Source organism: Nycticebus coucang, chromosome 3 (genome assembly GCF_027406575.1).
Source record: "Nycticebus coucang isolate mNycCou1 chromosome 3, mNycCou1.pri, whole genome shotgun sequence".
In the NCBI taxonomy this organism is placed as follows: domain Eukaryota; kingdom Metazoa; phylum Chordata; class Mammalia; order Primates; family Lorisidae; genus Nycticebus; species Nycticebus coucang.
Genome location: NC_069782.1, coordinates 93,876,183 through 93,899,589, shown reverse-complemented (window position 1 = coordinate 93,899,589; position 23,407 = coordinate 93,876,183). Strand labels below are relative to the sequence as shown.

Below are 23,407 nucleotides of genomic sequence, written 5' to 3'. Positions count from 1 at the left end.
AATGTATTATACCTGTTCATCAAAATGGAAATTTATATTCTGCTGCAGTGCTCAGTGTTGTATAGAGGAATTCTGATCAGTCTTGTTCCAGTTGAACTGTTACTTCTTCCATGAGTCTCTCCTGACCTCCCAACTCCCCACCTATAGAATTAATCCTTCCTTCCTCTGGGCAACATATATATTTTGTTCATATTTCTAATGTTGTATTTTTCAGCCAATGGTATAGCTTGTGTATTTGCCTGTCTTCCCTCCTAGATCGAGAAAGTTGAGGGCAAGGACAACAACCAATCAACAGCCTACATAGTAAAGACTGATACAATGGGCACTCAATAAATGTTTGCTGAATTAAATTACCTATCATAATACATAGGTTGTTATGGAAAGGTAGACACAGACAGGTGTGTGTAAACATGCTAACTTATGTTAATAAAATCTGTACTTATGGGCGGTGCCTGTGGCTCAAGGAGTAGGGCGCCAGTCCCATATGCCGGAGGTGGCGGGTTCAAACCCAGCCCCGGCCAAAAAAACCACAAAAAAAAAAAATAAATAAATAAAATAAAATCTGTACTTATTTCTATGTTTCCATTACATGAATGTGCTCCACATTAAGAGCTCTTTTTTCACTTACAAACAACATTATTGGTGCTGTAACAGTTACAAAGACTATATTGTTTTATGGAATAGCTGCTCCCCTAACGCACTAAATGCTGTTTGCCTTAGTGTATGATGTAGTCACAGAAAACATTTGGAATTTCAGGATGGCGCCTGTGGCTCAGTGGCTCAGTGGGTAGGGTGCCGGCCCTATATACTGAGGGTGGCGGGTTCAAACCCAGCCCTGGCCAAACTGCAACAAAAAATAGCTGGGTGTTGTGGTGGGCGCCTGTAGTCCCAGCTACTCGGGGGGGCTGAGGCAAGAGGATCGCCTAAGCCCAAGAGTTGAAGGTTGCTGTGAACTGTGATGTCACAGCACTCTATGAAGGGTGACAAAGTGAGACTCTGTCTCAAAAACAAACAAACAAACAAAAAAAAAACCATTTGGAATTTCAGGTTAGAAGACCAGGATGATTTTAGTTCTTATTCCATCATTTATTAGCTGTGTGACCTCAGGCAGTCACTTGGTCTCATCAGTAAAAAGATCTAAATGTTCATGCATTCACCATTCAAACATAATTATTGAATGTTACCTATATGGGAGTTGTGCTATACCAGTGGCTTTCAATTAATCTGAAGTGCATGATATAATCTTCTGGAAAACTCTGTTTTTTTTTGAAACTGAGTCTCATTCTATTGCCCTGGGTAGAGTGTCATGGGGTCATCTAGCTCACAGCAACCTCAAACTGCTGGACTTGAGCAATCCTCTTGCCTTAGCCTCCTAAATAGCTGGGACTACAGGAGTCTGCCACAACGCCCAGCTAATTTTTTGATTTTTAGTAGAGACCAGGTCTCACTCTTGCTCAGGCTGGTCTTGAAGTTCTAAGCTCAAGCAATGCACCTCCTGCCTCAACTTCCCAGAGTGCGAGGATTACAGGTGAGAACTACCATACCTGGCCCTCAACTAGAAAACTTTTAAAGCTACTAACTCCCTAAAATAAGATAGTGTAGGCTGGGTATGGTAACTCGTGCCTGTAATCTCAGCACTTTGTGAGGCCAGGAGTTTTGAGATCAATCCAGGCAACATAGCAAGACTCCAATCTCCACAAAAAATAAAAAGAATTAGCCTGCCATGGTGGTATGCACTTGTGGTTCTAGGTACTCAGGAGGCTGAGGCAGGAGAATGGCTTGAGCCCAGGAGTTGGAGGTTGTAGTGAGTTATGATTGTGCCACTACACTCCAGTCTGGGTGACAGAGCCAAATTCTATCTCTTAAAAATAAAAAAGATAGTATTGTATGGGATTAGATGATTGTGTCACAAAATTTTATACAGTTTACCCCCACCCCAAGGCCTCAGCCTTAGGATTTTAATTTTATTGGTCTGTTTACCCAGTATTGGTATTTTTTTTTTTAATTTGAGACAGAGTCTCACTATGTTGCCCTGGGTAGAGTGCTGTGGCATCACAGCTCACAGCAGCCTCAAACTCTTGGGCTTAGGCGATTCACTTGCCTCAGCCTCCCATGTAGCTGGGACTACAGATGCCAGCCACAATACCCAGCTATTTTTTGTTTGTAGTTGTCATTGTTGTTTGGCAGGCCCAGGCTGGAGCTGAACCCGTCTGCTGCGGTGTATGTGGCTGGCGCATTAGCCACTGAACTACAGGCACCAAGCCCCCAGTATTGGTTTGTTTGTTTTTTTTTGTAGAGACAGAGTTTCACTTTATTGCCCTCGGTAGAGTGCCATGGCGTCACACAGCTCACAGCAACCTCTAACTCCTGAGCTTAGGCAATTCTCCTGCCTCAGCCTCCCGAGTAGCTGGGACTACAGGCGCCTGCCACAACGCCTGGCTATTTTTTTGTTGCAGTTTGACCAGGGCCGGGTTTGAACCTGCCACCCTTGGTATATGGGGCCGGTGCCCTGCTCACTAAGCCACAAGCGCTGCCCAGTAAGATGATTTTAATGTGCAACCAAGGCTGAAAAATCACTGACTGGAGCTACAGAAGTCAATGAAATGCAACACATCAGCCTCTATCCTCAAAAAACTATAAATCTATGATCTATCACTTACCAGGGGTACAATGTAAGCAAGACAGAGGATACCTGTTTTCCTATACTGATATGACAATGAAGTGGGATAATCACGTCAAAGTGCGTAGCAGAGGGCCCAACCTAGAGCAGGTACTCAACAAATGTTAGTTGAATTTCATAAACTATTCATCTAGATCAATGGTTTCCAATATTTTGTGGGCAATGAAATCCCCTAGAGGGCTTGTTAAACTATAGCTTGCTGTGATGGCAGCCATTGTTATCCAAAATAACCATTATGGCTTGGCCCTCCTAGCTCAGTGGTTACAGTGCTGGCCACATACACCAAGGCTGGAGGGTTCAAACCCAGCCTGGGCCTGCTAAACAACAATGACAATTGCAACAAAAAAATAGCTGGGTGTTGTGGCGGGTACCTGTAGTCCCAGCTACTTAGGAGGCTGAGGCAAGAGAATCACTTAAGCCCAAGAGTGGAGGCTGCTGTGAGCTGTGATGTCATAGCACTCTACCGAGGGCCACATAGTGAGACTTTGTCTCAAAAACAAAACAAAACAAAACAAAAACAAAATAACCATTACACACAGGGTGCTGCTGAACAGGTAAGGGCAGGGCCAGATTAGCTCTTGTGCTGCCATTTGAAGTTGTTTATTCGTGTACAAGGTCATAGATAAAGTTAGGAAACTGGTCATTCCAAGGATCATGGTGCTGGTCAAGGACCCAGAGTACGAAGTGCAATGAGTAATGCACTTAGTAATACACTTAGTACAGTAGTGACTAACTATACATTTACTCTAGAGTAAAAATACTTTGAAGGTTTTACTACTTTAAGATAAGGGGATATTGTGTAACCTGTAATGAAGAATCTGTGTAATGAATACTATGATAAGTAATAACATTGCTGATGCTTGCTTTTACTATGAGAATATAAAAGCAACAAAGGGAAACAAGAGAGCAGAATAGCTCTTTGAGGAGATATCCTTACTGTTCTCCAGAATTACTGGTTTTTCTGTAAATAAAGATGGAATTGTTCATCTCTTATCTGCTTCTCTATTGACTGGCTTGGTCAGGCAACAGCTGGACCCCACCTCTGGAATTTCTGACTAGATATATCTAGGGGAGGAGGAGTCCTGAAATTTGCATTTCTAACAAGTTCCCAGGTGATACTGCTAGTTTTGTTTTTTGTTTTTTTGTAGAGACAGAGTCTCACTTTATTGTCCTCAGAGAGAGTGCCATGGCATCACACTGCTCATAGCAACTTCCAACTCCTGGGCTTAGGTGATTCTCTTGCCTCAGCCTCCCGAGTAGCTGGGACAACAGGCGCCCGCCACGACGCCCAGGTATTTTTTGTTGTTGTTGCAGTTCGGCCTGGGCGGGGTTTGAACCTGCCACCCTCGGTATATGGGGCCGGTGCCCTACCCACTGAGCCACAGGTGCCGCCCTATACTGCTACTTTTTTTTTGTTTTGAGACAGAATCTTACTTTGTCACCCTCAGTAGAATGCTATGGCATCATAGCTCACAGCAACCTTAAACTCTTGGGCACAAGCAATCCTCTTGTGCTTGTGCCCAATCCACCCTCCCAAGTAGCTGGTACTACAGGTGCTTGCCACAATGCCTGGCTAGGTTTTAGAGACCGGTTCTTGCTCTTGCTCAGGCTGGTCTTGTTACCAAAGAGTGTCTGGCTGCTTGTCACTCTCAGCCAATTTGCAGAGATGGGGATAGGTCCCCTGAACTTTGTCAGAAGGCCAGGATTCTGGAGAACAGTGAGAGTAGCCTCTCCAAGACTGTTTTTATCTTTCATTTTTAAAACTACACTTTTATACTTTTGAGTTCAAGGTGAAGACCATGTTAACCCTTGTCTTAAACAATAATTGGCAGAACCCAGGACCCATAGTAAACAATAATCAGTATAACCTGTGACCCAAACAACATTTCAATTCAAAAGTTAATCCCCTAAATCAATCCAACTAAACTACTCTAAATAGGCATCTTTAGGGTGGGAGCTACAAAATATTAAGAATGGGAGACAGGGGGTGAAGGTCAGGCAGAACCTAAACCAGTCAGACCAGCCTCATCATGTCTGCCTTAGCCTCACAGACTCCATCTTATTCTTAATATATGAATGTTCAGTCTTGAACTCCTGAGCTCAAGCAATCCATAGATTGGCCTTCTTGGCTTCCCAGAGTGCTAGGATTACAGGTGTGAGCCACTGTGCCTAGCCTTTTTTTTTTTTTTTAGACGGAGTCTCAGTCAATTGCCTGGGCTGAAGTGCCCTGGCCTCAGCCTAGCTCATAGCAACCTCAAATTCCTGACCTAAAGTGATCCTCCTGCCTTGGCCTTCCAGAGAGCTAGGATTACAGGCACAGCCACCACATGGGCTGATACTGATACTGTTGATCCCAGGATCACACTTTGAGAACCACTGACCTCAATTATATACTGATAACAGGAATAATCTGTTTCCTCAATGCCTAATATAACTTCCAGCAAAGACTAACATACAAGTTTTTCTTTCTTTTTTTTTTTTGTGGAGACAGAGTTTCACTTTATGGCCCTGGGTAGAGTGCCATGGCATCACACAGCTCACAGCAACCTCCAACTCCTGGGCTTAAGCAATTCTCTTGCCTCAGCCTCCTGAGCAGCTGGGACTACAGGCGCCCACCACAATGCCCGGCTATTTTTTGGTTGCAGTTCGGCCGGGGTTGGGTTTGAACCTGCCACCCTCGGTATATGGGGCCGGCGCCTTACCGACTGAGCCACTGATGCCTCCCTAACATACAAATTTTTCAATGAATGAACCACTCTGTCTCAGACTAATATGTATTGTCAACAATATGAGGGCAATATTATATTTCCAGAACTCATGGCCTGGCACACAGCAATGCTCAAAAAATTAAGTGAATAGCTAATATTAAAAGGCTTAAATGATTTTATGTATATGGGAAAAAAACACCTCCAATGTCATCTACATCTAAGTGACGGTGCTGTATAAAAATGTTTAATCGGGCGGCACCTGTGGCTCAGCGGGTAGGGCGCCGGTCCCATATGCCAGAGGTGGCGGGTTCAAACCCAGCCCCGGCCAAAAAAAAAAAAAAAAAAAAAATGTTTAATCAATTGATCTTTACTGAGCACTTAGTATGACGTCAAGCACCTATGTGACCTAATTCCATCCTGTCAAGCTCTTAGATGGGTATTATTATTACATTATCTCATTTTACAGAACCAGGTGCCCAAGCTAGAGACCAGAACTCGACCCATGCACGCAGCCTGATGGCAGAGTTAGTGCCTTTTATTACCACGAAGCTTTTCGCAAATTTCTTGGCCAGCAAAGGTCACGGGTGAGATCAGACTAGAGAACGGAAATCAATGGGGTCAGGGGTCAACAGGAAATGACAAGGCTCTAGATCAGAGGTCACTTAATACGTCAAAGGTGGACTGAAGGGGATTACTAAATATAGTTTGACTCAGCCTTTTTAATCGCAATTCAGTTGGTGAGACTTTTTTTTATATCTGAAAAAGAAAAAAAAGGGAAGATGCTTAAAACTCAAGAGAACGGCCCAAAGGCTGCCATGCTGAAAAAGGGAAGGTGCGCATGCGCAGCATCCGGGTTTCTGAATGCGTGCTTAATGCCGACGTGGCAGAAGGAGTGGCCTAGCCGTGGAGCATGGGGGAGGAACTTCCGGGGGTGATGCGAAGGCTCCCTCGGAACCGGAAGTGGAGCCTGGGAGCCTTGACGTTAGGAACGAAGTCGAACCTGGATCTGGAGCCGGGTGAGGAGTGGCATCGGGTGGTTTGTGTGTAGGAAAGCAAAGGAGAGGCCAGGGTATTACTGGCCAGATCGGGGTACGATTTCAGAAAAAAGGGAGGAGCCTGGGGGTGGGGCCCGGGAAGAGACCCTCACCTGACGCATCCACTGTTCGGGATCGGTCCTAGATCCTCCCTTCGCCTCCCGGCCCAGATTCCGGCTCCCGCTTCCTGCCCGGAGCCTGTTGGAGGGCACAAGACGCTTGGTCTCTATGCTTAACAGACCAGCCCCCGTTTTATCATGGCTCTGTAAAGTGGCTTCTTGGCTTCCTGGTCTCGATCCTCGGCACTCCCAGCCTCCAGAGCTTGACTACTTTCAGAGTTTTAGGAAGCTAGCTCCGCCCCCTTGGGTTGTCACCCTCGGCTGTCCACCCAGAATAGAGTTGAGACTTGAGCCTGACTCCAGGCTCTTGGGTGTGTTTGAGAAGATTATTTCCTGGAGAAGAAGCTCCTTTCCTTACCCCTCCTCCCGACTTCAGAAAGATAAAGGAAGAGGAACATCTGTCAAGCTTAATGTCAGTGACCTGTGTAAGGTTTAGGATTTGGAAGGACAGCTACCGAGATGGCCTCGAGTTTGAAGAGTTCTAGTCCAGAACAGCTCAGCTTTTCTTAGTAAAGATGGCCTTTCCTAGCAAAGGGGTGAGGCCTGTTGTTCCACTGCAGCAACTGTGAGCGCTCCTGCCTCCTGGGCCACGTCTGTGTATAGGAAGCCTATCGAAATGATAAGGTTGTGTAATTAGATAGTTTTCTTCTTGGAAAAACCCTACCTAGAAAGGCACCCTCATTCACTCCTCTGTTGACTGAGCAAGATTGTAATAATTTTGATGATGGCCTAGTTTCATGACAGTCTTATAAGGGGAGAAGAAACAGGAGTGTTGGAGAAGTACATTGGGATTAGAATACTTGCAGTCTTCTGCTGGAAGAGTAAGATAAGTGATCTTTTCTCTGAAATCTAACTTTGCCAGTGATTCTTGAATTGTTTCCGTACGTTATGTGAAGAAGTTTTTGATCCTGGCCTCCACTCAGTTCTACTCTGTTGCCTTGCAAGAGTTTTCAGGTGTCCTTTACATTTCTTGATTTTAATCCTTCAGTTTTAAGGTCCATTCACTCTTTTGGTAGAAAGACTGGGGTTGGAGTAGCATTTGGATTATGGCAGTTTAGCCAAAGAATGTCATTTCTCTAAATCAGTTACTCTAAATGTGTCTTTGTGGAGGAAAAATGTTCACTGATGTGTTTTAGACATTTAGCCCGAGTGATTTAAAATGACTAGCACACTAGAGGGTACTCAGTGTTTGCTGAATGAATGGATGAATGGATGCTAGAGTGAATGAATGGAAAGTATTTCATTGTTTCATTTACCTGTAGCATCATGGTAACTCATCAGCCATAGGACTCCTTATGTAACTAGACAGTAGAAATCATATCACTGGGGAATGGAGACTGCTGCTCCATTCCAGTGGATGATACCTATCTGAAATTGAATTTATACCCTCTTGGCAGTGACAAAGAGTAAGATTCACAGTAACAAAATCCTTGCTTTTAGGAGGTAATCTGGGACTGGCTGGGGCAGAAAATTACAAAGATCCTGTGTAGTGTAGGAATAATTAAACCGATCCCTCCTTGATTAGATCAATTTCTTGTTATCACTTCTTCCTGCCTTTGTTAGTTACTCTCTCTTTAGAACAGTGTTTCTCAACCTTCCTAATCCCTCGACCCTTTAATACAGTTCCTCATGTTATGGTGACCCCCAACCACAAAATTATTTTCGTTGCTCTTCATAACTGTAATTTTGCTACTGTTATGAATTGTAAGTAAATATCTGATATGCAGGATGTATTTAGGTGACCCCTGAGAAAGGGTCGTTCAACCCCCAAAGGGGTCACAACCCACAGGTTGAGAACTGCTGCTTAAGAAAGTTCCTTTTGACTAATTTCTTTTTGCTCTCTCCTTTACTAGGTGAGATCAAATCGGGGATGCTTTCATTATGAACGTCAACCAGTCAGCTCCACCTGTGCCGCCATTTGGGCAGCCGCAGCCGATCTACCCAGGGTATCATCAATCCAGCTATGGTGGGCAATCAGGGTCCACAGCGCCCCCCACTCCCTTTGGAGCCTATAATGGCCCAGTACCAGGCTATCAGCAAACATCTCCCCAAGGTATATTTCTAAGTTTCCTTTGAACTAGGGAAAGAAATCAGCAGTGTCTTCATGTTGGGTTGTTTGCTCTAGCTAAGTTGCCTGGAGAGTTTGGGTGACTATTGAGGAACACAAATCTGTAATTGAGAGCCCTGTGGATAGTGCTTGGTCTCTGTAATTGAGAGCTCTGTGGACAGTCTGTCCTTTCCCATTTTTTAGATAGGGTGATCTGTTTCTGTGTTAAGATACTTAGTGATGGGTGGCATCTGTGGCTCAGTGGGTAGGGCGTCGGCCCCATATACTGAGGATTCGAACACGGCTCCAGCCAAACTGCAACAAAAAATAGCCGGGTGTTGTGGTGGGCGCCTATGGTCCCAGCTACTTGGGAGGCTGAGGCAAGAGAATCGCCTAAGCTCAGGAGAAGGGGGTTGCAGTGAGCTGTAACGCCGGGGCATTCTACCGAGGGTGATAAGGTGAGACTCTGCCTCAAAAAAAAAAAAAGATACTTAGTGGGAGCACATGTTCCAGGTTCAGTGGCAGATGACTTTCTGGAAGGGTTGTGGTCACAACTCCTTCGGAGTCTATAGCCAGGTTAAAGTCTCCTTGAAATCACTTGTTCATCAAATGTATTGAGAGTGCTTCTCATTGGATTGCTGGTTCTATCTATAAATGACTCTGGGGCAAGTTCATAGATGAAAAGTGTATTTGTGTGCATGACTTTTGGTGCCTCTCATATCTTTTTATGAAATCATTCCTTTTCCTTTATTGAATTTACTGTTTCTTTGATGCTCTGTAATATCAGGGCAGTAAGAAAAGACTAATCTGATGCTGCTTAAGGTTTAGTGTTTGACTTTTATATTACTTACTTTTTCAAGAAGAGCAGCTGGTATTCTACAGATTTTCCAGGGGTGCTTTATTTATTTATTTATTTTTACTTTTATTTTCTTTTTTTGAGACAGAGTCTCACTATGTCACCCTTGGTAGAGTCCTGTGGTGTCACAGCTCACAGCAACCTTAAACTCCTGGGCTTAAGTGATTATCTTGCCTCAGCCTCCCAGGTAGCTGGGACTACAGGCTCCCGCCACAATGCCCGGCTATTTTTTGTTGCAGTTTGGCCAGGGCTGGGTTCAAACCTGCCACCCTCAGTATATGGGGCCAGCACCCTACCCACTGAGCCACAGGCACTGTTCAGATGCCAGGGCTTTCTACTGGGGGCAGCGACAAAGTGAGATTCTGTCTCAAAAAAAAAAAAAATTAAGTAAAAAAAAAGGGTTAAGAAATGAGGAGTCAGAAATGGGAGAAAATGGCCCATCTGGAAAAAAAAAAAAAATAGCTGGGCATTGTGGTGGGTTCCTGTGGTCCTAGCTATTTGGGAGGCTGAGTCAGGAGGATCACTTGAGCCCAAGAGTTTGAGGTTGCTCTGAACTATGATGCCAGGGCACTCTGCTGGGGGGCAAGAAAGTAAGACTCTTATCTCAAAAAAAAAAGAAGAAAAAACAATTATGTGGACAGAGCTCATGAACATTTCAAAAGTGATGGGCCAACTAACTAATTATTTTCTTCCCTCATTTCCTGTGGGAAAGATGAAGTAGCTTTGATGGCAGCTCTGATGAATGGAAAGGATGGAGTGTAGCTTTTGTGAGGACATAGGTGACACCACTAATGGGAGGACAGACTAGTTGTCCTGACTGAACTGTTAGATGGAAAGTCTCGTAGGCAGGGCACGGTAGCTCAGGCTTCTAATCATAGCACTCTGGGAGGCCAAGGCAGGTGGATTGACTGAATTCAGGAGTTTGAGACCAGCCTGTGTAAGAGCGAGACCCCATCTCTACTAAAATAGAAAAACTAGCTGAGTGTTGTGGCAGGTTTCTGTAGTCCCAGCTACTCAAGAGGCTGAGGCAAGAGGATTGTTTGAGCCCAGGAGTTTGCTGTGAGTTACGATGCCACGGCATTCTACTTAGGGTGACAGAGTGAGACTATTTAAAAAAAAAAAGAAGGAAAGAAACAAGGTCTATGGTGGGTTCAGTGGCTCATGGCTGTAATTGCAGCACTTGGGAGGCCCAGGCAGATGGATTGCCTGAGCTCACAGGTTTGAGATCAGCCTCAGCCAGAACAAGACCTTATCTTGAAAAATAGCTGGGCCCAAGAATTTGAGGTTGTGGTGAGCCGGGCGTTGTGGTGGGTGCCTATAGTCCTAGCTACTCGGGAAGCTGGGACAAGAGAATTGCTTGAGCCCATGAGTTTGATATTGCTTTGAGCTGTGACACCACAGCTCTATGGAGGGTGATAAGTGAGACTGTCTCAAAAAACAAAACAAAACAAACAAAAAAAAATAGCCGGGCATTGCGGCAGGCACCTGTAGTTTTAGCTACTTGGGAGGCTGCCACAACACCCGGCTATTTTTTGGTTGCAGTTTGGTCGGGGCTGGGTCTGAACCCGCCACCCTCAGTATATGGGGCTGGGGCCTTACCGACTGAGCCACAGGCGCCGCCCCTCAATTATTTTTTTATGTTTTTTTGTTGTAGAGACAGAGTTTCACTTTATTGCCCTCAGTAGAGTGCCGTGGCGTCACACAGCTCACAGCAACCTCCAACTCCTGGGCTTAAGCCATTCTCCTGCCTCAGCCTCCCGAGTAGCTGGGACTACAGGCGCCCACCACAACGCCCGGCTATTTTTTTTTTATTGCAGTTTGGCCGGGGCTGGGTTTGAACCTGCCACCCTCGGTATATGGGGCCGGCGCCCCGCCCACTGAGCCACAGGCACTGCCCCCAATTACTTTTTTTAGAGACTGGGTCTTGCTCTTGCTCAGGCTGGTCTCAAACTCCTAAGCTTAAGCAGTCCACTGCCTTGGCCTCCCATGAGCCACTGAGCCCAGCTTCTCACCACAAATTTAAAAGGAAAAAAAAATTTTTTTTTGAGACAGAGTCTTACTCTGTCACCCTGGTTAGAGTGTCAATGGTGTCATAGCTCACTGCAACCTCAAACTCTTGGGCTCAAGTAATCCTCTTGCCTCAGCCTCCCCAGTAGCTGAAACTACAGTCACTTGCCACAACACCCAACTAGTTTTTTTAAGATGGGGTCTTGCTCTTGCTCAGGCTGAGCTTAGGCAATCTACCTGCCTTAGCCTCCCAGGGTGCTGGGATTACAGGTGTGCACCACCGCGCCTGGACAAGAGCTACCTTTCTTTGCACCCTAGCTCAGTTTGTTGCTTGGTCATCCTTCTATGCTATCTTTCTTGTATAGACTCCAAGTTTCTGAGTTCTGGAGTTAGATCTTTTCCTTAAGAGTACTGACTTTTTGTCTAGGATAAGAATGTTAGTCTGTCCTGGATTAAGTGTAAGAGTAGATGATGACAGAAAGGCTCCATAGTTTTGTAGCTCTGGCTACAGCTTCAGTCCTAAGATGACTATCTAGGAACATGTCTGTTGGATGTCCATGTTCAGAATGTGCTGTAGCTGGAAATGCATGTTGATAGCACCCTTTCCTCTTTTAAGCTGTGTTATTGGGTTGGTGAAGGTCTGAGCTTTTTTTTTTTTTTTTTTTTTTTTTTGGCCGGGGCTGGGCTTGAACCCACCACCTCCGGCATATGGGACCGGCGCCCTACCCGTTGAGCCACAGGCGCCGCCCAGGTCTGAGCTTTTTGATCCTTGCTTTGCATTCTTGGCTCAGGGTGGAGGAGAAAGTTATTTCCCAATAATTTAGTTTCTGACTTTTACCCTCAGGTATGTCAAGAGCCCCACCTTCCTCAGGGGCACCTTCAACCTCAACAGCACAGGCCCCTTGTGGCCAGGCTGCATATAGCCAGTTTGGCCAAGGAGATGTACAGAATGGGCCAAGTTCTGCTGTTCAGATGCAAAGGTATGTACTCGGGTCAACTTAGAGTTGATGTGATGAAAAGTAGAAAGGTTAGGAATGTGTGGAGGTCTTTTTCCTTTGCCTTTCTTGTAGATCCCTTTTTTCTTTCCTTTACCCTTTCTGTGTTTTTGTCTTTTTTTTTTTTTTGTAGAGACAGAGTTTCACTTTATGGCCCTAGGTAGAGTGCCATGGCATCACACAGGTCACAGCAACCTCCAACTCCTGGGCTTAAGCGATTCTCTTGCCTCAGCCTCCCGAGTAGCTGGGACTACAGGCGCCCGCCACAACGCCCGGCTATTTTTTTGTTGCAGTTTGGGCGGGGCCGGGTTTGAACCCGCCACCCTTGGTATATGGGGCCGGCACCTTACCGACTGAGCCACAGGTGCCGCCTTTTGTCTTCTTTTTATCCAAGTTGCAGGTGCTGCTCATGTCCAGCCCTGTGGATTATTGACCCATCTTAGTACTTGATTTCTTAGTACTGATTGTTCATTGTCTGCGAACTTGAAATTTTTTCGTTAGCAGACATATATCTTCAATAATGGATGTATAGCTACTGATCCTACTCCAAGGGAGAAATGGGAAGAGGGGACCCCGGGATTATTTATGTTTCCTCTGACTTTTTGCTAAACTAGCCACTAAGTAGGACTGATTGGTTAAGTTTGGGTACGACCACTTATGAACCAAAAGATATTCCAGGGAAAATCACATAAATAATGAAAACTTTGGTGGTATATTACCCAATAAACCCATTTTAGCATGGAAGTTCATTTAGGATGGCAATCATCTCTGTTGAAGTATGGTTTGTTTTTGGTAAACAAAAGCAAGCTATAACTGGGGTGGAGGGGTGGTAATGGAAGAGTGACTTTCTGACACTTTCGTTAGGTATCCAATGAATTGGCTTTTGAGATATAGTCTCTCAAGCTGTTGCCCTGGGTAGAGTGCTGTGGTGTCATAGCTCACAGCAACCTTAAACTCAGGCTCAAGCTATCCTCTTGCCTCAGTTTTTCTTTCTATATTTAGCAGAATATGTATTTTTAGCATTAACATAAATTTGGGTAAGGCAAATGAGTGGAGTACATATATAATAACAAGCAGACAAATAAACATAAAGTTATAAAAACAAGGTGAGGATATATAGAATGACCAGTGAGGAGATAGGGAGCAATTTTAAATAATATGATCAAGGTAAGCTTCTCAGAAGTAATGTTTGAGATCAGTGAAATGAGGCATGAACCTTACAAAAATCTGGGGAAAGAGTGTCTCCCTCCCTCCCTCTCTCCCTTCCTTCTTTTCTCTCATTTTGTCGTCCTTGGTAGAGTATCGTGGTGTCATAGCTCACAGCAACCTCAAACTCTTAGGCTCAAGTGATCCTCTTGCCTCAGCCTCCTGAGTAGCTGGGACTATGAGCACCCACCATGATGATGCCTGGCTAGTTTTTTCTATCTCGGTTGCTGAGACTGGTTTTGAACTCCTGAGCTCCATTGATCCTCCCGCCTCTGCCTCCCAGAGTGCTAGGAATATAGGAGTGAGCTTCTGTGCCTGGCTGAGTTTTTTTCTTTTTCATTTGTTTGAATACCATTATAGAGAATTCTCATTATCTGTTATTTCCTTACCAGTTGTGCAATCCACAAGTATGTAGGATAAATACTTGATTCCTTACCTTTCTTTACTGGTTTACAAGGGAATGAATTAGCTTCTTGGCATCTGTTATATATAATCAATCTTCTTGTTTTTTGGAGACAGGATCTCACTCTGTCATGCAGGCTAGGGTGCAGTGGCATGATTATAACTCATTGTTGCCTTGATCTCCTGGGCTCAAGCAGTTCTCCTGCCTTAGCTTCTAAGTAGGTGGAACTGTAAGTATGCACCACCATGCCTGGCAATTTATTTTTATTTTTAGGTTTTTTTTTTGCCGAGACAGGTTCTTGCTGTACAGTAGAACCTCTGTAAGTTGACCACCCAAGGGACTGGTCAGCATACAGAGGTGGTCAACATGATTAAGTAAGCCTACTGTACTGATATACATGTACATGTAGTACATGTCTGGTATGAAAATGATATCAACTTAAGAGGGTGGTCAATGTAGGGAGATGGTCAGTTGTGGAGGGTCTGCTATATTATCCAGCCTACTCTTAAACTCCTGGCCTAAAGTGATCTTCCTGTCTCAGCCTCCCAAAGTGCTGAGATTATAGGTGTGAGCCACCACACTGAGGCTCTCTTCTCTTATGTCATTATGAATGTATAGATATAAATATACGGTAGAACCTCCATAGTTGACCACAGCCCTACATTCACTATCTCCTTAAATTGATCTAATTTTTATACACCAAACATGCACCACATGTACATATCAGTCCGGGAGGCCTAGTTCCTTATGTTTACCACCTCCGTATGTTAACCAGTTTGTTATAGTTTCTGGGTGGTCAGCTTACAGAGGTTCTGCTGTATTTGATGGGTTTCAGTGTACTGCAGTTATCATTTGCAGTTAGCATTATGAAATTCATGTTGGCTTCTGAGTCCTGTTGACACAACCCTAGTAGTCCCAAGTTATAAAGTAGCCATTTTTCCAAGAAGTCATGTATTTTTATAATGAGAAATGATAATTCAGGGCTGTAATATAGGCACAAAGAATTTTTTTCTTTTGAAGACAGAGTCTCACTTTGTCACCCTTGGTAGAGTGCTGTGGTGTCACAGCTCACAGCAACCTCCAGCTCTTGGGCTTAGGTGATTCTCTTGCTTCCTGAGTAGCTGGGACTACAGGCCTACAACAACGCCCTTCTATTTTTTGTTGCAGTTTGGCTGGGGCCCGGCTTGGTATATGGCGCTGGCACCCTACTCACTGAGCCACAGGCGCTGCCCTTTTTTGTTTTCTTTTCTTTTTTTTTTTTTTTTTTTTGAGACAGAGCCTCAAGCTATCGCCCTAGGTAGAGTGCTGTGGCATCACAGCTCACAGCAATCTCCAACTCCTGGGCTTAAGCAGTTCTCTTGCCTTGGCCTCCTAAGTAGCTGGAGTGCAGGCGCCCGCCACAACACCCAGCTATTTTTTGGCTGTAGTTGTCATTGTTGTTTGGCAGGCCCGGGCTGGATTCAAACCTGCCAGCTCTGGCGTATGTGGCTGGCACCTTAGCTGCTTGAGCTACAGGTGCCGCCAAAGAATGCTCATTTTATTGGATTGGTTATATTCTAGGCCTTTTAGGTAGCCAGAGCTAAGAAACACGTATCTATGTATGTTAAAGATAAAATACCTCATTTGCTTATATTTGTACTTCAAATTCAAGTCTGTTTTTTTTTTTTTTTTTTTAAAAGGGCAAGTAGGGAGGAATCTTCTTGGGAGGCTATTGCAGTAGTTCAGGTAAGAGATAGTCTTGATTTGGTAGTAATAGAAGTTTTAGAGAATGTAATCATCCCTTTGTAGTCATGGATTCTTCATCCATGGATTCAATCTACTGTGGGTGTAAAATATTTAGGAAAAACTGTAATAAGCCAGGCATGGTGGCTTGTACCTATAGTCGCAGCTACTCAGGAGGCTGAGGTGGGAATATTGCTTGAGCCCAGGAGTTGGAGTCCAGCCTCGGCAACATAGGAATTCCCCATCTCAAACAAACAAACAATAAAATAAAATGTAAAAGTACTAAAAATAAAAGAAAGAAAATATCCACCTGTAGTCCCAGCTGCTCGGGAGGCTGAGGCAAGAGAATCGCGTAAGCCCAAGAGTTAGAGGTTGCTGTGAGCCGTGTGACGCCACGGCACTCTACCTGAGGGCGGTACAGTGAGACTCTGTCTCTACAAAAAAAAAAGAAAATATGGTATTATTATTTACATAAAATTTACATTGTGTTAGGTATTATTAGTAGAGATGATTTTAAGTATATGGGAGGAGGTGTATAGGTTATATGAAGTACAGTATTTTATTTTATTTTATTTTTTTTAGGGTCACTTTGTGGCCCTCGGTAGAGTGCCATGGCCTCACACAGCTCACAGCAACCTCCAACTCCTGGGCTTAAGTGATTCTCTTGCCTCAGCCTCCCGAGTAGCTGGGACTACAGGTGCCCGCCACAACGCCCAGCTATTTTTTGGTTGCAGTTTGGCCGGGGCTGGGTTTGAACCCGCCACCCTCGGTATATGGGGCCGGCGCCCTACTGACTGAGCCACAGGTGCCGCCCGAAGTACAGTGTTTTATATAAGGAACTTGAACATCTGCAGATTTTGGTGTCTACAGGGGATCCTGGAACTAATCCCCAATGGATACCAAAAATATATAGTGAGATTTGGTATACATTTTGAAGGTGGAGTCAGAGGGTTGGATATGGGTTAAGAAAGAAAGAGGCTTAAAGCATTTGTGTAAAAATGCTATTTACTGGGATGAGGAATAATTGAGAAAAAACACATTTTGGAGGTGAAATGAAAGGTTTTATTTTGGACATTATCATTTTTTTTTTTTTTTTTGGAGACAGAGTCTCACTTTATGGCCCTCGGTAGAGAGCCATGGCGTCACACTGCTCACAGCAACCTCCAACTCCTGTACTTAGGCGATTCTCTTGCATCAATCTCCCAAGTAGCTGGGACTACAGGCGGCCGCCACAACGCCCGGCTATTTTTTAGTTGCAGTTCGACTGGGGCTGGGTTTGAACCTGCCACCCTCGGTATATGAGGCTGGCGCCCTACCCACTGAGCCCACAGGCACCGCCCAACATTATAGGTTTAAGAAAGTTATTATCTATGTAGAGATGTTGAATAGGTAAGTGTATATTCAAATCTGTAGGTCAGAACTAATACCAGGACTGAAGATAAAAATCTGGGAGTCCTCAGTCTATAGATGTTATTTAAAGCTATGGGACTTGATGAAATCACTTAGAAAGTGAACATTGAGAATTGAGGACTGAGACTTTGAGTTTACCAACATATAAAGGAAAGAAGAGGAGCCATCAAAAGACAATGAGTGGAGGCTGGTGCGGTGGCTCATGCCTGTAATCCTAGCATTCTGGGAGGCTGAGGTGGATAGATTGCCTGAATTCAGGAGTTCTGATACCAGTTTGAGCAAGAGTGAGACCCTGTCTCTACTAAAAATAGAAAAACTAGCCAGGCGTAGTGGCAGGTGATGGTAGTCCTAACTACTTGGGAGGCTGAGGCAAGAGGATTGCTTTAGCCCGAGAGTTTGAGGTTACTGTGAGCTACAATGATGCCAAGGCACTCTATTGGGGCGACAGAGTAAGACTATCTCAAACAAAACCAAAACAAAACAAAAAGACAGGGCGACGCCTGTGGCTCAAAGGAGCAGAGCGCTGGCCCCATATGCTGGAGGTGGTGGGTTCAAACCCAGCCCCAGCCAAAAACTGCAACAAAAAAAAAAAAAAAAAAAAGGCAATGAGAGGGCCTGTGTGGTGATTCACACCCATCCCAGCTAGCTTACTGGAGGCTGGGAGTTTGGGACCAGCCTGGGCAACATACCAAGATGCTGTCTCTAAAAAAAAAAAAAGGATGATTATCAGCCAGGTTTGGTGGTACATGCCTTTAGTCCTAGCTACTCAAGAGACTGACGCACAAAGATTTCTTGAGCCCAGGAGTTCAGTGCTGCAGTGAGCTATGATCATGCCACTAAACTCTAGCTTAGGTAACAGAGTAAGACCTTGTCTCCCCCCACACAAAAAAATCCTATGCTGTAGACATCTGTAGTAATATCACTATAAAATGCCAGCACCAGTGTTCTGTAGTTAGTATGTAATTATATTGGAATGATTTTTGTATTTATATATATTTTTTTGCAGTTTTTGGCCAGGGCTGGGTTTGAACCCACTACCTCCAGCATATGGGGCCGGCAGCCTACTCCTTTGAGCCACAGGTTCCGCCCTGTATTTATATTTAAATGTGCTGTCTAATACCATGTAGGTGTCCAACGTAGCTATCCAAGTAACAAGGTGTTGCTAAATAGACCCAACTGGAAGGCTACCCAATTTATGTCGTCTTTCTCTAGTTCTTTTCTGGTACAGTTAACATCATTGTTCTGATTAATACTGAATGTGAAGCTCAGCTGCTTCTCTGATCTTACAGGTTATTCTAACAATTTTCCCAGGATAAACTAATAAATGCTTTGGTTTAGAAGTTGAATAATCAGGGCGGCGCCTGTGGCTCAGTGAGTAGGGCGCCAGTCCCATATGCCGAGTGTGGCGGGTTCAAACCCAGCCCCAGCCAAACTGCAACAAAAAAATAGCCGGGCGTTGTGGCGGGCGCCTGTGGTCCCAGCTGCTTGGGAGGATGAGGCAGGAGAATCGCATAAGCCCAAGAGTTAGACGTTGCTGTGAGCCGTGTTACGCCACAGCACTCTACCCGAGGGCGGTACAGTGAGACTCTGTCTCTACAAAAAAAAAAAGAAGTTGAATAATCAAACTGCATTTGTTTTTTTTGTTTTTTTTTTTTTATTAAATCATAACTATGCATTGATATGATAATGGGGCATCATACACTTGCTTCATACACCATTTGACACATTTTCATCACAATGGTTAACATAGCCTTCCTGGCATTATCTCAGTTACTGTGCATCAAACTGCATTTGTTTGGTCTCACATTTATTAAGTGCCTGTTGTGTGCATGTTTATGTGTGCCTTCCTTTTCAATTCCTTCAGGGTTTAAGATTACAGAACAGGGGGTGGCGCCTGTGGCTCAGTCGGTAGGACGCCGGCCCCATATACCGAGGGTGGCGGGTTCAAACCCGGCCCCGGCCAAACTGCAACCAAAAAATAGCCGGGCGTTGTGGCGGGCGCCTGTAGTCCCAGCTACTCGGGAGGCTGAGGCAAGAGAATCGCTTAAGCCCAGGAGTTGGAGGTTGCTGTGAGCTGTGTGAGGCCACGGCACTCTACCGAGGGCCATAAAGTGAGACTCTGTCTCTACAAAAAAAAAAAAAAAAAAGATTACAGAACAGGGGCGGCGCCTGTGGGTCAGTGGGTAGGGTGCGAGCCCCATATACCAAGGGTGGCGGGTTCAAACCTGGCCCTGACCAAACTGCAACAAAAAATAGCCGGGCATTGTGGCAGGCACCTGTAGTCCCAGCTACTCAGGAGGCTGAGGCAAGAGAATCGCCTAAGCCCAGGAGTTGGAGGTTGCTGTGAGCTGTGACACCACAGCCCTCTACTGAGGGTGATAAAGTGAGACTCTGACTCTACAAAAAAAAAAATACAGAACAGGTTTGTCAACAAAAAATTGAGGCAGGGGTGGCGCCTGTGCTCAGTAAGTAAAGCGCCAGCCCCATATATCGAGGGTGGCGGATTTGAACCCAGTCCCGGCCAAACTGCAACAAAAAAATAGCCAGGCATTGTGTCGGGCGCATGTAGTCTCAGCTACTCGGGAGGCTGAGGCAAGAGAATTGCCTAAGCCCAAGAGCTGGAGATTGCTGTGAGCTGTGACGTCACAGCACTCTACTGAGGGCAACAAAGTGAGACTCTGTCTCTAATAAAAAAGAACTGAAAAAAAGAAAAAAAAAAAGGGCAGCGCCTATGGCTCAGTCGGTAAGGCGCCGGCCCCATATACTGAGGGTGGCGGGTTCAAACCCGGCCCCGGCCAAACTGTAACCAAAAAATAGCCGGGCGTTGTGGCAAGGCGCTGGCCCCATATACCGAGGGTGGTGGGTTCAAACCCCGCCCTGGCCAAACTGTAACCAAAAAATAGCCGGGTGTTTTGGCGGGCGCCTGTAGTCCCAGCTGCTCGGGAGGCTGAGGCAAGAGAATGGCTTAAGCCCAGGAGTTGGAGGTTGCTGTGAGCTGTGTGAGGCCATGGCACTCTACCGAGGGCCATAAAGTGAGACTTTGTCTCTACAAAAAAAAAAAGAACTGAACCTCAGTCGGCAGGGCACTGGCCACATACACTGAGGGTGGCAGGTTCGAACCCGGCCCAGGCCAGCTAAAACAACAATGACAACTGCAATAACAAAAAAAATTAGCTGGGCGTTGTGGCGAGCGCCTGTACTCCCAGCTACTTGGGTGGCTGAGGCAAGAGAATCTCTTGAGCCCAAGAGTTTGAGGTTGCTGTGAGCTGTGACACACAATGCACTGTACCCAGGGTGACAGTTTGAGACTCTGTCTCAAAAAAAAAAAAAAAAGAAAAGGTGGGCGCCTGTAGCTCAAGCAGCTAAAGTGCCAGCCACATATACTAGAACTGGCGGGTTCGAATCCAGCCTGGGCCTGCCAAACAATGACAACTACAACCAAAAAATAGCCAGACGTTGTGGCGGGTGCCTGTAGTCCCAGCTACTTGGGAGGCTGAGGCAAGAGAATTGCTTAAGCCCAGGAGTTGGAGGTTGCTGTGAGCTGTGATGCAACAGCACTCTACCCAGGCTGATAGCATGAGGCGCTGTCTTAAAAGAAAGGAAAAAAAAAAAAAGAATTGAGGCAGAGGAGGTGACAATTCAAGTAGCAGAGAAAAAATAATATTTGACCTGAGGGTGCTTAGCATATGTTTTTGGAGTAAACCTAGGAAAACAAGATTTTCCATGAATTAATCACAGAGTAGATAACTAGGAATGTAATTTGCCCACAAATACGCAAAAGTATGAAAACCATAAAAGAGCTGAGGATGAGAGTAAGATGCTGTAAAACAAGTGGCTTCCTGTATGATGTGAAACTCCTGCCAGCGTCAAAGGATATCCCAGTCCCTCTAGTCACTTCTTGTTTCCTTCTCTTCATCTTCATAGGCTCCCTGGGTCTCAACCATTTGGGTCCCCATCCCCATTGGCCCCTGTGGTCAGTCAGCCAGCTATACTTCAGCCCTATGGCCCTCTCTCGACAAGTGCACAGGTGACTACACAGCTGGCTGGAATGCAGATCAGTGGTGCTGTGGCCCCAGCTCCTTCCCATTCAGGGCTGGGCTATGGTGAGTAGGTGTGACCCTAGAAATTGTACCACTCTGTTCTTTTCAGGGGCATTAGGCTCTAGGGCAGCGGTTCTCAACCTGTGGGTTGCGACCCATAGGAACTGTATTAAAGGGCCAGAGCATTAGGAAGGTTGAGAACCACTGCTCTAGGGTATATCTGAATTCCTTTTATTTCCTATGCCTCTGAGCCCCAGAAGATGAGACAGTCATATCTGCCCCTCTTGTATAGAAGGGAAGTGATTTACTAAACAAGGAGGCAGAATGACTGGACTTTTGACTCTACTTCTTCTACTTCTCAGGCCCACCAACATCGCTGGCTTCAGCCTCAGGAAGTTTCCCTAACTCTGGTCTGTATGGCTCCTATCTTCAGGGCCAGGCTTCTCCCATTGGCCAGGCCCAAGGTCATCCTGGGGTCCAGACTCCCCAGCGATCTGCCACACCACAGGCCTCCAGCTTCACACCTCCAGCTGCAGGAGGTCCTCGGATGCCTTCAATGACTGGTCCACTCCTGCCTGGACAGGGTTTTGGAGGGCCCCCAGTGAGCCATCCCAACCATGTGTCCTCACCCCCTCCTCAAACTCTGCCCCCTGGTACCCAAATGACTGGGCCCCCAGGACCACCACCACCTATGCACTCTCCCCAGCAGCCAGGCTATCAAGTACAACAAAATGGTGAGTCTATGCCAAGGTATGGCTAGAAGCCAAAGGCTTCAACTATTCAGATTTTATTTTGTTTTTGTTTCAGCCCTATGAACTCCATTAAAAACCCTCACTTTTTTAATATTGCTTGCTGAGTGATAACCTAGATGGACAAATTCAGGGTATTATCACATGATGTGGGGTTGATAAGATAGTCTTTTTCTTATGGTTTATAGTTTGGTTTTTGTCTGAATGGCTTTGCCAGTCATTGTGTACCATATAATTTTTTGTTTATAGAAGTCTGAGGCCTTAAGAAGAGATAAGAGGGGATTTTGAGTTTATTAACCTTGTGCTCTTGTTTCTCAGGTTCCTTTGGACCAGTCCGGGGCCCTCAGCCTAATTATGGAAGCCCCTATCCTGGAGCACCTACCTTTGGCAGTCAGCCTGGGCCTCCTCAGCCTCTGCCTCCTAAGCGCCTAGACCCTGATGCCATCCCAAGCCCTGTGAGTAGATATTTACACGGGTCCTGGGGAAGGGGTTTATGTCTGCTGATAAGCAGGTCAGCCTAGATAAGATGCTTGCCTAGCATTTCCTGATAATTTTCCATTTTTGTTCATCTTCTTGTAGGCCAAGAACTTAAATGTGATTTTTGACTCTGAACTAGAACTTGAAGTTCCAGCAGTCTTTTGGGGATAGTTTTACTCCATAGCTGGACAGGGAAGGAGAAGGGAGAGGGATCAGCAGTGTCAGTAGAGTTCTGGGTTGAGGGCCGTATTCTGTCACTATTGAACATACACAGCATGTTGACCTTTGCCCTTCTATGGAGTAGAGGCTAAGTGTTGTCTCCCTAGATCTAGTAGGGTAGCATTCTTCCTAATGGGTAGAGCAGAGCAGTTCTCTGATACTAGATGTTAAGAGACGGAAGAAACCTCACTTTTTATCACTGCTCTTACTTGGACAGTTTTAGGAGGAAGCCCCCTGTACTTTTGTTTGGTAGGTTCCTGCTGTGTGGATGGGGAAGAGTGATCTATATTTTATGAGGGCAGTGTGTGTGTAAAGTCCCACGGGGGAAACTGCTTCTCTGAGGATGAGGTTGGGTCACCCTTAGAGCCATCAGAATCCTCAGGCCCTTCTTATCAGACTCAGAACAGAGACCGACACTATACTCCCAAGTAGGGGCCACTTTATAGTTCTGTCTGTAACATTTGCTATGTCAGTTACCTCACCATGCTTAGCCATTGTCATATTCCATTCTGTTCTCTTCCCTCTTCCTTTGGGAAACCACCATGGTGAGGGAGCCTGTTGAGGTTAAGCAGCCTCTCCTTTTCCCCTCCTGGAGTGAGGAGAGTCTAGTTAGATGTGAGGGGAGGCTTCTTTCGGCATAAAATGAGTCCTTAGATGGGAGGTTTGGCCTTTTGAAGGGAACATTCCTCTTCTAACTTAAAATTTCTTCCCTTCAGCCCCTCCCTTGTATAACCC

The 23,407-nt window shown here is 45.4% G+C and overlaps 1 protein-coding gene across 3 annotated transcripts in view; it reads left to right on the top strand.

Moving 5' to 3' along the window:
- Window positions 1-6,308: 6,308 nt before the first annotated feature.
- Window positions 6,309-23,407, top strand: part of SEC24C (SEC24 homolog C, COPII coat complex component) — a 31,135-nt gene continuing 14,036 nt past the window's right edge. For 2 of the 3 annotated variants that reach the window (XM_053586094.1, XM_053586092.1), the window contains exons 1-6: window positions 6,309-6,404; window positions 8,395-8,594; window positions 12,296-12,431; window positions 21,112-21,290; window positions 21,590-21,961; window positions 22,295-22,431. In XM_053586094.1, coding sequence (XP_053442069.1) covers window positions 8,423-8,594; window positions 12,296-12,431; window positions 21,112-21,290; window positions 21,590-21,961; window positions 22,295-22,431 — 996 coding nt within the window. In that variant the 5' untranslated portion in view covers window positions 6,309-6,404; window positions 8,395-8,422. Of the gene's footprint in view, window positions 6,478-8,394; window positions 8,595-12,295; window positions 12,432-21,111; window positions 21,291-21,589; window positions 21,962-22,294; window positions 22,432-23,407 lie in introns of all 3 variants that reach the window. The other variant, XM_053586093.1, reaches the window with a different exon arrangement.